The sequence below is a fragment of the Eutrigla gurnardus genome, assembly GCF_963514095.1.
Source record: "Eutrigla gurnardus genome assembly, chromosome: 8".
Classification (NCBI taxonomy): domain Eukaryota; kingdom Metazoa; phylum Chordata; class Actinopteri; order Perciformes; family Triglidae; genus Eutrigla; species Eutrigla gurnardus.
The window spans coordinates 14,207,819-14,223,861 of NC_139922.1; the positions used below are offsets into that span (position 1 = coordinate 14,207,819).

Sequence of the window (16,043 nt, forward strand, 5' to 3'; positions counted from 1 at the left end):
GGCGACGATGCTGTTTGCAAAAAGAAGTCTCATTGGATAGTCTATGACAAATGACCCTATTTCTCATGTGATTTACTACCTCGGTAAACATTGTAAACATGAATTTATGGTCTCATTCCGATTCCAATTCAGAGGGCCAACGTAGAACGGTTATTGATTTATCATGATTAGTGCCGGCTCCTTTTAAAACATGGCATATTTGTACTGATTCATACAGCTTTTACTTCCATTGTCTTTTATTAGTACAATACTATTAATATATATATATATTTCTCAGTATTGCAAAACAAACAACGAGAAAAGAAATAAAGTTGCGCTTGTAACAGCATCCTTGTAGTAGAAACCTTGTTTTACATTATGGGAGCAGTGAAACTGGAGACCCCGCTGTGATTAAGTGCTTCAACACCCAGACCAGAAGCTCAGTGTGCTACCTGTCATGTGCAGTTGTGGGTCTTGAGGGGAACCTTATTTCAGTCCCTAGTAACATGAAGGATGTATAGGGAGCTCTCGCTGGAACAGCTCTATAAATTGCACAGCGAGATCCTTCCCTTCTTCTTTACAATGCAAGGAGGAAAGACAAACAACCACCAGATCCTGATATTACTGTCAAATATCACACTCCTTTCCAAGCTTTTCTCTCTGCAGGTCAAACTGTGATCGGATATGCGACGAGTCAAGCAGAGGTTTTGTTAGATCACCATCCTTAACGGGAATATTGACTCGAGGGCAGAGTTGAGTAACTATTGCAACAGTCACCTCATTCTCAGAGCAGTTTCACTGCTGGTAAGAGGGCTTGGCCTCGCAGGTAGCAGCGTACGCATGGTTTCCACTTTGAAGTAATGGCGTGTGTGAGGAATCCATTACTTTAGCCTTAATACCCTGCTGTGATGCTGGTGGGGGCATGTGATACTCCATTTCCTCTCATTTCCTGGCCTCGCTGCCGGGGCGTCATATTCTCTAACAGAGTAAAAGAAAATCCTTTCTTTCTTTTTTTTGTCACAAACATGTTTTCGGTTTTTGCAGTACGAGAGCGCTGCCTTGAAATAGAATTTCAGGCTGCAGGGTGGTGTAAAATATGCAGGAATCTTATTATTCAATCTTGGGTATTGTCTTCTGATTGCAGTTCAGCCAGTCTCAGGAGAGCAAGAGTGCGCCACCCTTTGCTGTCAAGAAAGATTACAGCTGACTACAATCTAAGCAAACTAAAACGATCCATTCTTGTGCTCCTTTAGTCCTGGAATCCCCGTAGAGCTTATATGTTGGAAAGAGAAGCTTGTCGATGGCTTTAAAGTTGAGCTGAAATGAAATTTAACCCATCATAAGTCATATTGTGCGGATATTTAACATGTGTCCCAAAAATAAACTTCATATTTTTAACTCAAAATCCAAATTATTCTTTGTGGAAAACAAAATATAACACATGCTTACATCAGACACATATAACACATCAGCTACCAACCAATTTCAACCAGTGATATCATGACATCCATCCATCACTTAATCTGCTATTTCAGCTCTGCAGAGCTGGAGAAGGTCATGACCTCATCTTTTGAACAATCAAATCAAATTCCTCCCAACTTCATCCTGTTTCCATTGGAGGTATGTTACAGGACAGAAGCTGGAGACTCTTGAAATGTCGTGTGTTGTGTGTCAATCAGTCATCGTCATTGGAGGACTGAACATTTATATTAACTCAAGTATTGTGTACAAGTTTGATTGATTACATTTATCTGAAAGCTTTAGTTCGGCTACTTTACATAGAGCTAATACAATAGAAACTATAAGTTGATTCAATGATTACAGATTGGCAAGTATTTTGATAATTGTTTAAATCACTTTTTCACGCAAAAACAAAAAAAAAGCATTTCATGGTTCAAGCTTCGATTTGCTGTTTAATAGTAGTTTTATTTATATTTTCATATATATATTTCATGCCTCAGTGCCGAAGACAGATGTAGCTGGAGGCATGTCTAAGGAACGCCAGGGGGGAGTTTCTTCCAATTTGGCACAAATGTCCACTTGCAGTCAAGGATGAACCGATCAGATTTTAGTGGTCAAAAGACAATGTAAACTCACAAAACACATTTTGGGCATAACTCAAGAATTGTGTTGAACATGAACATGTGTGCAAAGTATGATAATTGCCAGCAAATGTCTAATAGAGCTAATAAGCCGATGGCCCACAATGGGCCGTATTTTGGAAAAAAATGTGTATGGCAGTTAATGGCGAGAGACAAACAATTGTTTGATCCTGTACGAATTGTGACATGAATAAATACGTAATTAGAAAGACTACACCCAAAAGTCACATCAGTGCCGAACCTCACTGAAGCTACGATGTTTGTGTTTAAGCCGTGATGATGCAACACGAGACTAAACTAAACTACGACAAACCGTCCACAAAGTGTGACTTTCTTGACTTGCAAAAATATGTTGATCATTGACAAACACCCCATTTGTCTCATGCCGTTAACAAGTCTAATGTAGATATTTTTGCTGACATAAGTTCCCATGGGAACCAGGAGGGGCGTGACTTTGACTCTATAGATTTAGGAAGTGATGACATTTTGGATGGATATGGACGTAAACTACAACTGGACTGGTTGGCGGAACCGTACAATCGCAAGGCAGTAATTCTAGTTTATTATCGTTTTGAGGTTCGGGTATTGATTTAAACATGTGATTGAGTCACTTTGGGCTCTTGGTAATTTTGATCGTTTTTGGGACAAACAATTTATCTTGTAAATAATCAATAGATTCATGCTCCAGGGGTTGCATTTCCATATAGATTAGTCAAAGTCGCTCCATCTCACGTAGCTGCAACAGCAAAACACACATGAATACAAATAATAATATGATACACAAGTCCAAATGGTATTTTTCTGTATTATAAACTTTTACTTTTAATCAAAAGAAATTCTGATTATACTGTTACTGCTTGTAACAATGCATTGCTGCATGAAATGGAGTATTTTTACAGTGTGGTATTAGTGAATAGTTCCTCCATCTCTGCTCATCATCAGTATTGGGACTCGTCCCAGATGTGTCTCCTCCTGCATGCAGGAGCTGCTACTTCACTCTTTATGAGCACAAGTGGACACTCCTGTTGGCTTGTGTCAATTTGACGACCCATTGATGGCGACTCTGATGTGTCAACGTGATACCGTTTTCACTAAAACCCATTTTTATAAGTCACTTCTCAAAGTTCTCAAATCTACCTTTTATAGAGGCTAAAATGAGCGACAGCTGTGAAGTCACGTAGTGCAGAACGCATTCATATAAAGACAGTTTTTGTACAAGAGCAGAGCAGGCTGCTGGCGTTTTCCTGATTCAACCAGCCTGTTTCTGTATGTGCTAATTGCGGTCATATCATTTTTTTACGATCTTCATTTGCAATATAATTGTTAATATAAAACTGTGGAGAGATGATGGCGTTTTGTCGAGAGCTGAGTCATTACTGCTCAGCTTGCTTTCCCCCCCACCAACTATACATGTTTTTTTGTTACAGGAATGAGACATGCTGCAGAAACCTAAAACCCCAATTAAAGCAGAAGCAAGCAAGCATCTGCTTAAATGTTCAACAAACTACTGCCATCTTAGGGAGGAGCAACAGCATTGCAACAGGAAGCAGCTGTGCATCTGTAGCTTACAGGAGAATTATTTAGTTATCAGGAGTAAACAGGGACACCACAGAGGATTACTTTGTAAATAAGGGTAATTTATTGAGAAAATGGCCCACACATAATAATCCTTTATTCAACATAAACATTATTAAATGTAAATGTAAATGCAGTGATTTACCACATTAAGCATAGGTTTCCTATCAATACACATAATACATTTACAGAAAATGTAAAATACACATTACACTGTAACGTGTCTTTTAGTTATTTGAATGAAATGCAGAAAAAATTAAAAGGCAAATTGAAAAGGCTTCACAATGTTAACAGCTCTGTAAGAGTTACTGAGCACTGCGGTCCAATAAGTTAGATGTGGTTTTAACATTTTTTTTATTTCCCAGAAGGCAATCGAGCTGCTGGTTAATGTCAGCTCTCATCAAAACATGTGAAAAAGGATAATTACAGCTTCTTCTTTTTTGCAGTTGGCAAAGGTGTTCGTGGAACAAAAGCAAACATGAAAGGTGAAATAAGCTATTGTGCTTTTCAATTCACATACATGTAATTGAACAGAAGTAGTTTTCCCCTGACAATTTTACTTGGCTTGTTAATAAATATAAGTAACTGTAATGTTTTACATTAATCTGCCTGCAATTTGAATGTTTCAAATAGTATTTTTTTTTTAAATCCAAGGCCACAAAACAGTGGAAAAGGCAGATTCAATGTGACTCAAATTAAAAACAAAAACCTGACCATTTCATGACTGTTGGTTCTCATGACTTTACCCGACCACGTTTGCAGGTAAATGTCAGAATCGTTTTATTTTCCATAGCATTTTTAATGACAATATTTTCATTCCTGAAGGCTGGCCTGGCTTACACTTCCAGGAGGTGAGGGTTCCTGTCCAGCTTCTACTAACGTGCCTGCTTTTCTAAACTCCATAATCCTAAACTCAATATTACATAAATAAGGAAGTCACCAACGACAAAATAGTTTGCTGGTTTTAAAGTGCTCATCTTTACACAAACAAAAACACAAAAAGGCCTCTAAATCAAGGCAAATCGTCGAACGTGTGACATTTCAACCTTATCACAAAAAGGAGAGAGAGAAAACTGCTGCACAAAGCTCTGCGGCAAGAGGCCACATGCCTTCATGTCCTCCTCTGAGAAGGAGAAGTCCTCTAAAATGCTGTTTTCAAGCTCCTCTAAATACTCCTGCCTCAGCTCAGTCTCAGAGCTGGATGTCGAGCAGGAATCATTATCGAGGCTGCTCTGCAAGGTTGTCCTGCTGTTGTTCATTTGGTCACCGTGCTCGTTAATCCCATATCCACTGTGCTGTCTCAAGCTGTCCCCGACTGACAACGTGTGGTTGTTTCCATGTCTGCTACGCTGGCTGCTATCATTTTTATTCAAAGCTGTCGCACTGATTGTTTTTGGACTTATTCGCTTCCTGACAGGCTTTAAGCAGGCCTTTGTGTTTTTCACGATCTCCATTGGAGCAAAGTTGCTCTGGCTGAGTTGACTCATTGGCACCGACTCTGCCATCACCACATCTTCAGAAACTGTCCGGACGACGTTGAGGTTCCACATGCCTCCAGTCCCTGTTTTGTTTCTGTTAGGGGTGAGGTCCTTGCTCAGGTCCACAATGATGCAGTCAGAGTCCCTTTCACTACCTTCTGTGTCTATCTCTTCCTCAGAAGCGTCCTGCTCCGGACACTCTGCCTCCGAGGCTTCTTGACATGACCCGGATGCCTTTGCAGGAGACTCAAATACCACCCCTTTAGGAGCAGGAGGTTGGAAATGTCTGCGGCAAACGCTGGTGTATGAGGAAGAGCAGAGTTGGCCCTCGGTCGGTCTCAACATGTAGTGTTGCACTGACTCAGGCACCAGGATTTCATGGCGCTTTCTGCTGGGCAGTAAGTCAGAGAAGCTTCCAGGTACATGGTTTCCCACAATTGGTATAAGGGATGTAGGTTTAAGTGCAGAGACAAAGTCCTCGAGCTCTTGGTAAGAGGAGTGGTCAGAGTACGGCACCACGTGGACGTTGGGGTGAAAGGAGACCAAGGGCCTGCTGGTGGGAAAGATAGCCAAAGTGGGTTGTTCTTTGTTCCACTGCTGCAGAGTAGCCGAGGAGATCTGCGACTGCTCCACAGCTCGAATACGACCGGCTCCTGGGTCAGTGGTGAAGACGTCGGGCAGCTCCAGGACTTTGAGGATCTGCATCCTTTCAAAACTAACCTCAATCCAGGTTTTGAACTCCATCGCCAGCTCCAACAGCAGGGACTCCTTACCCAGTGAATAGACGCCTGCAAGGCAGCAAAAGAGAGCACGGACGCTTGTGTCAGCTGAGCGCATGGAGCCATAGCAAGGTCACAGAAGAGAGTGCAGCTTTATTCTCGAAACGCAACAATAGTAATAAAAGTAATAAAAGTAATAGTAGCAGTAGGAGTATAGTTACCTATGACAACATCGTGGCCGGGGTGTCTGCGGATGATCTCTTTGATTTGTTGCGTGGCTTGCCGTCTAGTGGGGAGGGTGCGGTTGGGGTCACAGTTGGTGTTGTCCAGGTACAGGACATCTATAGTGGTATTGGTCCTCAAGCACGGCTCACGCAACATGGAGGGAGTATATCTGAAGTCACCTGAAAGTGCCAATGCTGACCGTTACTTCCCAATGTTCTGTAACTGATCAAGTACCGTCACATCATTTTACATCATAAGATACCAATTATGATGCTGGAAAACAAAAGGAAATTATGTGGTAAAAAAACAACAACATAGCATTCACATCCTAGAAGCATCAGATATAAAATGTGTTTCCCATGCATTCAGACACTGACCAGTGTACAGTATTGAGCCAAAGTAGCCTTCGAAGAGAAACATGACAGCCCCGGGACAGTGGTTGGCATCTATCAGTGTGACTGCAAGCACCTCCTTCCCGATGTCATCCAGTGGCAATAGGTACGGCTCGTCCAGCTCTAATGGATGGATCCACTGTTCTTTCACCTGAGCAGAAACAGAAATGGTTTGCAAAATATCACTTGATTTGGCTTTGGGTTGCCATAAGAAGAAGAAGAACACTGCAAAACAGATACAAGCACGAATCACACCTGGATGCAAACATAGAGCCAGAAGTAATTGTTTAACAAAGCCAGCGCCCCCTTTGTGCCAAACAGAGTTTTCCCAGGTGTATAAATGAGCTTGCACGGCTTCCGTCCATAACATAAAACAACCCCTCCGTTAGGCTGCAGCTCACGGGACTGTCCTGGATGAGGTAGGAGGAGGATGCGTTTCCCTTTTACCTGCAGTTTGAGTCTGAGCAGAGTGGCGGTTGTCGGTGAGCAGTAGATGGGTCGGTTGCTCCAGGTGGACGTCAGACCCGCCGTGTGGTCACTGTGCATGTGGGACAGGAAGAAGAGCCGTGCGGCCGGACACTTCCGGACATGCCAGAAGTCCACGGCCAGCGGGGTGTGCGGGATGACTTTCCCGTTGACCGACATCGTGTGAGGCTCCGCTGGATGCTCGACACCAGGAAGCAGGTGAGCTAATACTTGTTATCTATCTAGCCGTTATCCGTGCTGGAGTGAGTTAACGGCTGTGGACATTGCTTGTAAAGTAAAATACTACCTTAATCCCGGTGATGGCTGACAGCAGCGTAGGTAAATAAAACATAAACACGTCCCGCCCTGCAGCGAGCTAACCAGTGAGGGAAGTACGGACGCTGCCAAACACAACGTGGCTAGTGTCGGTAGCCAAATATGTGTTCAATTATTTTGCGATTTAAAGACATCTCTTGTCTAACCTTCGACATCACAAGCAGCTGACTCTTGTTACGCGTCGTTACCCCGCCATTTCTGTTTTTAATTTAAAGCTCAACGCCCCTTCATACCGGATGTATGTGCGCAGCTTCCCCGTCTTCTTCTTCTGTGGGTCTACTGTTGCTGTCCTCCTGGTTGTTGTGTCATACCGCCATCTGGAGGCCAGACTGCGGTTGTGTTCCCATGGGTGGCTGCCAGGTAGCGTTTCCTGTTCTGAATGAAAACAACAAAAACATTAGAGCACGAAAAAGACAAATCCATTACCTAGTTTAGTGACATCCATATATATATATATATATATATATATATATATATATATATATATATATACATATACATATATAAATAAGACACATATTACATCTTAATATATCTAGTTTTTTATTTGGATAACATTGTTTAAGGCCTTCTCTTGCGTTAGTAATAGACAATTGTCAGAAACAAGAATTCCAGATGCCACCAACACTCGAGGTGGTAAAGTAAATGTACAGTAAAAAGCATCTCCCTGAAATTAATTGAATTGTGGTTTACTCTCCAGAAGATGGCGCCAACAGAAAGGAAACAGTTTGGACTGGATTTCTTTTTGTGAAATAGAAAACTGGTCTACAATGCATTTATTTGTAAGCCTCCGACATTATGAGAGCTTCTGAAATTATGGATAATACAATTTGTCCATCAAATCAGGAAAATCTACGTATCTTATGTTCATTTTAATGTATACGTTCATTAATTTCAGAAAATAACTAAGTATATTACTGTGATTTTTGTCATCCACCGAATGACATCAAAACTAATTTCTTGAATCCTTCTCACATACTGTAGGTGGAACCTTAGTTTTGTTTTATTACAGAAAATAAACAGAAAAGCAGTACAATGTATAAAACATATTTTATGTGGTTGTGATACTGAATGATGGATTGCTTGCTCTAAAACCTTGGCTGATTTATCGGACATGATGGGTTTTATAGACACATATAATCCTGTATGTAATTGTCCTTAGCATAATCACATATAACTATCAATATTTGAATTGTCTTGTTTTTTTATGTACTAAGGGGGGTCGGGTGGGGGGTGGGTACTCCTAAATGGGGCGTTGCTATGGTGACAGCAACCCATTGTAGCCCTCCCTTCCCCTACATTTGCACACTACTCACTTTTCAGGATTACCTGGGATTGCTGCACAGTCACGTTCACTCTCTTATCGCACAGCGTGCGTCCTCTCCTCATGGCAGCCGCACATTAATCATGCTCTGCTTTACAGTTAATTATCTGTCTTCCTATCTCACACACACACGCGCACACACACACACACACACACACACACACACACACTGGAGAAAGGAAATGGTTATTAACTGCACAGGAGTGGGTCGAGCTCAGTCAGAGTTGCCCCTGTTACTATTCACATCTAGTGCTTTGTGATATGTGAGACAGCTGGGCGCCCCTTTAGATTATTGCACACTGTGTGAGCACTTTATACAGTCAAGAGACAAGTCAGCAAGACATTGATTACAATTTTACTCCAAGTGTTTTATTCTAAAGTTCATTCTTTAGTTTATTTAGACTGTAAGAGTCTAAATAAAAGAACCTCACTGCATTTGTATTTCCCATAGTTACGCTTCATTTTTTGTTACTGAGTTCTTTTAACCATCACACACATTATTTGAATAGTGAGCACAGTCATACCCAGCACATACAAAATAAAGACATCTATATCCTCATTAGCACATCAGTCCCGGTTCCATCTTATTTTTAGAACATTATATACAACCAAAGTGTAATTACTTTCTACTCCAGAATGAATGAATGAATAAAAACAGAAGCACTGTTTCCGTTTGTCAAGGCAAAGGTTCAGGAGGACAAGAGTCGTCTTCTCTGTCATGTTGTTAGGCAGAGAAACACAAAAAGTGCTGTCAGACTGCAGCAGCGGTGCTCTGGAGGCAGATGGCTGCACAGTCTGCGATCTGTTATTAACAGCAGTGCTTTAAATCCTCCATATACACTTTTATGGACCTCAAGAAGTCAGCGTGACTGTTTCCTTTCTTTCCTCTATGTGACTGAACTTGTTTAAATACATTGGGATTACAATTATCAGCAGTTGCATTGATAACTACATTCATTTTAGTGACTCCCAAACTTTTCCCCTGAATGCCCCAAAATTGTCCCATGTGAGACCTGCTGTGGATTTTCTCATCTCTTAGATCTCTATCGATCTCACATGAATGATTAGCTATTTGCATATCCCCCCCGTTTCTCTGAGTCAACACATTTTTACAGTCGGAGGCAGCGGCGGCTCTAGTGCTCACACCCCCCCCAGGGATGACACAGTGGTGCCAACACACATTCCTGCAGAGATATTTATGGACATGTGTGAGAAGATGTCCCTCGAGGACTAAGAGCCAAGTGGCCGGCCGAAGCGAGCTGGTGAGAAGAAGAACACTTTTCCATTTGGGCATGCACTTATTCTCTGTTTATCTCTTATCACTCATGTTAGTCTCTCTCTCCCTCTCTCTCTCTCTCTCTCTCTCTCTCTCTCTCTCTCTCTCTCTCTCTCCCCTCTACTCTGTCATCCTCAATGGGAATTTCATGAGATCTCTTTTTGTGCTCTTGTGGTTTATCATTTTGACACGCTGGCACACACACACACACACACACACACACACACACACACACACACACACACACACACACACACACACACACACACACACACACACACACACACACACACACACTGGAGCATGACTGCTCTCTAAACCTCTTTGCAGCCACTCCTTGTGGCCGCCTTCTTTTCCTCACTGCTGTAACCGTTGAGGTGGAGGAGCCGCTGTCTGTGGCGAGGCTTCAAGCCATGACGCACCACAATATCCAGTGGGTTACGAGAGCCAGTTGACTTCCCCCCCACTCATCTGATTTGATTAGCCCAGTTCATTAGACTTTCAGCAGTGGGCCGGATGGTGTGGCACGCAGTCGGCCCGGGTGCAGTTTTTTTAGGGGCTGCATTATGCATAGCAATGTGCTCGTAGCTTGCTGTCACGGCAGCACTGCACACTGAGGGAAAGATGACTCTCTAATTGTCAACCTGGAGGGCTCCGAGTCTTTTTGAATTTCTCTTTGTGGGATGCAGGCGTGGGGGAAATCATAGCAGAGGAAGGCGGAGAGCTCTCTAAGGCAGCGGCATCCTAATAAGAGCTGAGTGGGTCTGGAGACGGTCATTAATTCACTCTATCTATGAGAGGAAGCTGAGCCCGGGTCAATTTATCAGCCATATCAGTCTTTTAATCAAAATAGATGTAACCTGTGCTCGTGAAGAGGGGCTAAGGGAAAACATAAATAAATAATAATAATAATAATGTAAATTGCTCAATAAATCATTGTCATACAGGTGATTTAAGCAACGTTTACTACACTGTCACTGCAAATGGATTTCTTGTACCAAATGTGTGTAATGTAATACTTTCTCTCGGGCATAGGCATAACTAATATTCCTGCCCTGAGTAAAAGGTAAAAGCTTTCCTGCAAGAAAAAACAAACAATTTTGGCTGAGTCCTAAGATTTATATGCAGTTTAGCTGAAGTCGACAGATTTATTAGTTAAAGAGAGTTCTCGTTGTCGCTCACATCAGCAGCCCCGACGACAAGCTGACAACTCTTCACAAATGAGATGTCAACAACAACAACAACAACTACAAGAACACCCAGCTGTGATTCATTTGTTTTTTTCCCACATGAGCGAGCAGCAACGTGATCGTTCAGTGGTCAGATTCATGGCTTCAGTCTGTGCATGTAACACACTTTTGTGCGACTGAGTTGCTGCTGTGATGAAAGATTTCCAATCGCTGTAACGTCACTTCTGTTGACTCTTCCATTCATCTCCTTGTGTCTATCAGGACGGGATTTCATAGAGGCGCTTTGGCAATTAGATGTGATTGTCTGATAGATGCATGGAAGAAAGAGTCATTTAGCACTAAGAGGCTTTTTAGAAAAACCTTTACTCTCGACAACAAAGGACTAATATTGTAGGTGCATTATTGAATTGGCCTGGAGATCGGATGATGGCTGGAAAACTGCAGTAAAAGCACCATTCGCTTGGAAGAGAGAGACTCTCATCGAGTCTCAAGTGTTTCAAGTCTGCCGGCTGCAGGCTTGAGAGAAAGTACAAAAACGCGGAACGAGAAAAAGGCTTCATCGCTGCAAAGCGTGAATCTACTGTGCTTATGGCAAATCTTCATGTGAAGTAGGTCTGTCAAAGAACATCAGTGTCCAAGTGAAGTTAAAAGACCGCTGTTTAGAGTTTATGTAAGTCCAATTCATTATGTAATTTTGCTTTTACCCTTAACAGACACCACAGATCTAAAGGAGTGCTTATTCGTGCCAGCGGCACGCTGTACATTAAACTGTAATAAAAGACGATGAATAATTGATCATCGAGGCCCCAGAGAAACTGCAGGGCGGCAATATGCTTTGGTGTGTATCAATGTGCATGACAAATGATGCGTTTGCTCATGATTTAGCAAAGTGCTCCCCGTGTGCATGAGGCATGTGTGCGTTTACTGCAGGAGTGCAGTTCGATCGTTTCCCCAACACTGCAGCACTCTGAGGCTGCAGGAAACCTCCGCTGTGGCCGCTTCCCCGCCGTGTTTCACACGTCCCCCGTAATGCTGTCACATGGGAATCGCTATGAGAAACGTTCCGTTGCCGTGGGTGAATGCGGAGGTGAAGCATGCGTTGCTGGTCAGTTAGCCGGCAGCAACCTTGAAGGGGGTTGGCTGCAGCTGGAAAAATAGTGAGTAACCTTGTTGGGGCCTATTATAGTCTGGCTGGTGAGGCCGAAAAACAATGAGGAACAACACTTCACCCCGCTGCTTACCCCCCCACACACACACACACAGCAGGCATGAAGCCCAGCCGGAGTGTATTACGTTCACGTGGGTGTCCTCATGTCGGAGCAAAAACAGCAGGTTGGAGAAAGTCCAGGTATCGTGGTGTCAATCTGTAAAAGGCTGTAAGTAACAGCTGCTCATTAGTTGACTCATTATAACACATGTGGCAAATACAGCCTCTCTAACCCACGTGTGAACCCGCGACTGCAAATTGATCTGCAGTAAATGAAATGGTAGCTGTTCTCACATGGGACTGCAATCATTAAATCAATAAACGGTCCCTCTAGTATAACTTCACCGTATTACATTGGATATATGTAATCAATGTTTATATATAATTAATGACGGGACATTTTACAGCAACAATGAGCAGTGAAGACACAGGATGCTTAGTCGCCGGACCTTTTTTAGGCTTTGGAGACACACGGCCTTTTAATATCCTGCCACAGCGATCAACATGACCTTTGTCTGCGCTGCGGTGTGTGCAATCACTTTAAGTCGGTATATATCAAATATGAGCTGGGTACCACTCATTCTGATAGCAGTTTATCTCCTCTCACCCCGGATTAGGCTGCAGAGTACATTAGCGCAGAACGAGAGAGAGATGGAGAAGAAGTCAGTTATGGTTTAAGTGTGAGAGCAGGTTTCATGTACTCTTGTCTTTGTTGGACAGTAGATAGCTGAGTGTTGGCAGCTGTCACCACATTAGTGCTGTGGCTTGCACGATTCTTCACTAATAATAAGTGGCTGTTTTTTTGGGTCGAAGACATGGCTGAGGTGCAAATTAAAATAAGAGACGGCAGGGTTTTCAGCACAGAAAATAAGGGGATGATACCTCTGGCTAACCCACTTTTTGTTATGCTGTAGTTATCATTTACAAAACTGTGGATTCACACAGTGCAATAGAAAATGGTTGAAATTATTCATGCAGCTCCAGTTGGGCTGACATAAAAGACACTTTTATGGCATCTCTCCCTGTCTTTTTCCCTGTAGATCACTCTATTCATGTTCTTTTCTTTCTTCCTTTTTTTTCTGTTGTCTTTTCCAACCGCAACCTTTTTTATCTGGCTTCACCGTTTTCTTGGTTCCCCAATTTCCCCTTTTTAATATTCCCACATCCTGATATGTATAATTAAATTTAATCTCATCATGATAGTGGTAGAACTAGTTGATACGATGCAAGCAAACCCATGACGCCTTATCCTGCAGGCGTAAAGGTTGTCCTTTAAATATCATAAATTTCAAATATGAACAGAGATCGACACAGTGAGAACAACATTATTTTCTGTGTATCTGCAGTGCTTTGATTAGTAAATCAGAAGAACTCCATGAATATATATTAAACATGTTGAATTGTGGTTTGGGTTGTTCCCTTTTTAAATCTGTTTAAAATGATGATAAAACTCAAGGTGAAGTACCCATTTGACACAATTTGCATAGAGCCAGATGTGCAAACAGTAGAAAAAAATAAAAGGACAAATGCTCAGGTAAACATCTGAGAGTGCTTCCGCCGCAGAGCGGGGAGTGAATGAAAAATGCTCTTTTATCTCATCTCGCTGCCTCTTCCTGTGCTCCAGATGCCAATATGTAATGCTTATGGATGGCCTGCTCAGCATCAATTACAGCCAATGTAAACGGAGGTGATCCAGTGCACGTGTAAGGACCCCATGGCAAAGTGAGAAAGCCGATTACGACAGTTTTAAAGGTCAAGTAATGAGGTTTTCATCTGACATAGGGCAGGGTAATTACATCAGTGGACTGTAGCTTCCATGTTAGTATTAAACACAAGTCCTATCTGTATAATAAGTACAACCCTAATCCAAAACAGTAGCACATGTTCTTTTCTGGAGGTTGCACTGTGTGATGATCTAATGGTCATTTTTAATTAGTGGTGCTTCCAAATTATTCACTGTTTATTGGCGTTGACTAATCCCACATACCACAGCATTTATAGGCTAGTTTGCAACGCCTGTCTACTGCTCTGACACTCGTCTACCTCTGTATAAGTATGATGCTGTTAAAAACAAATCAACTTCTTTCTGATGTATTGTCAGCAAAACAATGTTTGTTTGTATTATTTTTTATCGCGTTAGACAGCGTCTCTAATACGCTGCTGAGTGAGTATGTCGTTCAAATGAAATTACCAATATGAGTCAACCGTGAAGCAAACTGCTGCACCTCGGATACGGCAGACGTTCCCTCTGAAGTCTAAATGCACAGAGCTGCACATTTATTCACGAGAGCGATTTCCAATAATGAGGCTAAACAGCAAGGCTTCATTTGTCTCCATTACCTCGTGTCTGGTTAACAGACTTCAAAGGCTGAACTGAAGTTAAAGAAGATCCACTGAGGCAGTGCAGCATTCAGCAGTGTGATAGCATGACAGCAGATGGTTTAGTCAAATGTGAAGCCTCTTGTACAGCTCCAGTATAGTGTATTTTATTAGGATAAGAACCCATTTGTCAGGGTTTAAAAAAAACAAATCAAGGTCAAATGTAGGTTTTGCAATTAACTACCCACGTGATTAAATCTAGGGTAGAATATTGCAATAGTGTAGAAATGGGGTGATGCAAACTGTATATAAATAATATTAAAGCAGACAAGGAAAACAAGCTTAATCCACACACCCCATTAAAAAGATATTAGTGGTGCACTGAAAACAGGGTAATAATGTGATGAATCGTGGGGAAGAATCATTACCAGTACCAAGAAATCATTCATTTTGAGTTCTTGACCTGATGCATTTAAGTCCAACATTCCCTTTCTATTTTTTAGCTCTGTTTTTGGTCTCCACCAACATCCTGAGGATTATTTCTGGCTCCTTAGCTGCTTCGGGGAACTGCAGATTCAGGCGACCAACATTGATGTGATCATTGTTATATCGGTTTAAAAATATTGATCACATCCCCTTATTATTTATTTAACAGCAGGAATCACTGGTCAATCAATTAGGTCGTGTTATGAAATTCTGCCCTCGCTCTGCTCAGAGTTTGATCCTCCAGAGCACACGAGGAAGTAGATTTCAATATTCTCCTCCTCTGAGATTTGAATCCACATTCATCTCTCTCCATGTGTCGTGTCAGCTGACCCTTTAGATAAACACACTCTCAGTTTGATGGTCTTTTAAGATTCATCTTATGTACAGCAAGTGAAATATTAATACCTTCAGAAGCCTCCAGAGAGTTGAGGTCTTACGCGGGGCATCAAGTGGTAACAAAAGATGTTTGTTATTCACTTGGGAGTGCAGCAGAGAGCAGCTTCAGAAATAGCAGCCCCTGTATTTTGGAGATCACTTCATTGGTGCGAACGGAGAATTTTCTCATGAGGTTTTAAAACGCTTCCCCCTCCCAATACACAGGTTATGATAAATTATTTTGCTGCTTTGATTTTGGCTCTTGTCAAATATGACAGAACCGTATACCCTACCTCTTCTATCATTCAGCACACTGGCACTCCGTGTCAGCAGAAGGAAAGCGCTCAGTTCTGAGTGTTTTTTTTCTTTCTATTGTAGACATTTGTGCCAGAGAGGCAAAAATATCTTATTTTCCAGTATGCATAATTCTTCAAACTGTGAAAATAAGCAGCCAATCTCAATCTGCCGCCAATGCATCTGCGTTTGCTGCGTCTATCTTATTGTCAGCAGACGGCAGCGTTCTCATTATGGTTTTATGAGGCCCAGTTGGCAGAGTGTTTGGCAGAGTGCTGTTCGCCTCGGACTCTGCTGGAGT

At 42.1% G+C, this 16,043-nt stretch overlaps 1 protein-coding gene across 1 annotated transcript; it reads right to left on the minus strand.

The window, feature by feature from the left end:
- Window positions 1-3,750: 3,750 nt before the first annotated feature.
- On the minus strand, window positions 3,751-7,504 carry dclre1b (DNA cross-link repair 1B). The gene is made up of 4 exons (XM_084014677.1): window positions 6,918-7,504; window positions 6,456-6,621; window positions 6,075-6,257; window positions 3,751-5,922 (listed from the first exon to the last, which is right to left on the minus strand). Exons 1-4 carry the CDS (start codon window positions 7,113-7,115, stop codon window positions 4,664-4,666), a joined length of 1,806 nt encoding a protein of 601 aa, XP_083870803.1. The 5' UTR covers window positions 7,116-7,504; the 3' UTR covers window positions 3,751-4,663.
- Between the last annotated feature and the right edge of the window lie 8,539 nt (window positions 7,505-16,043).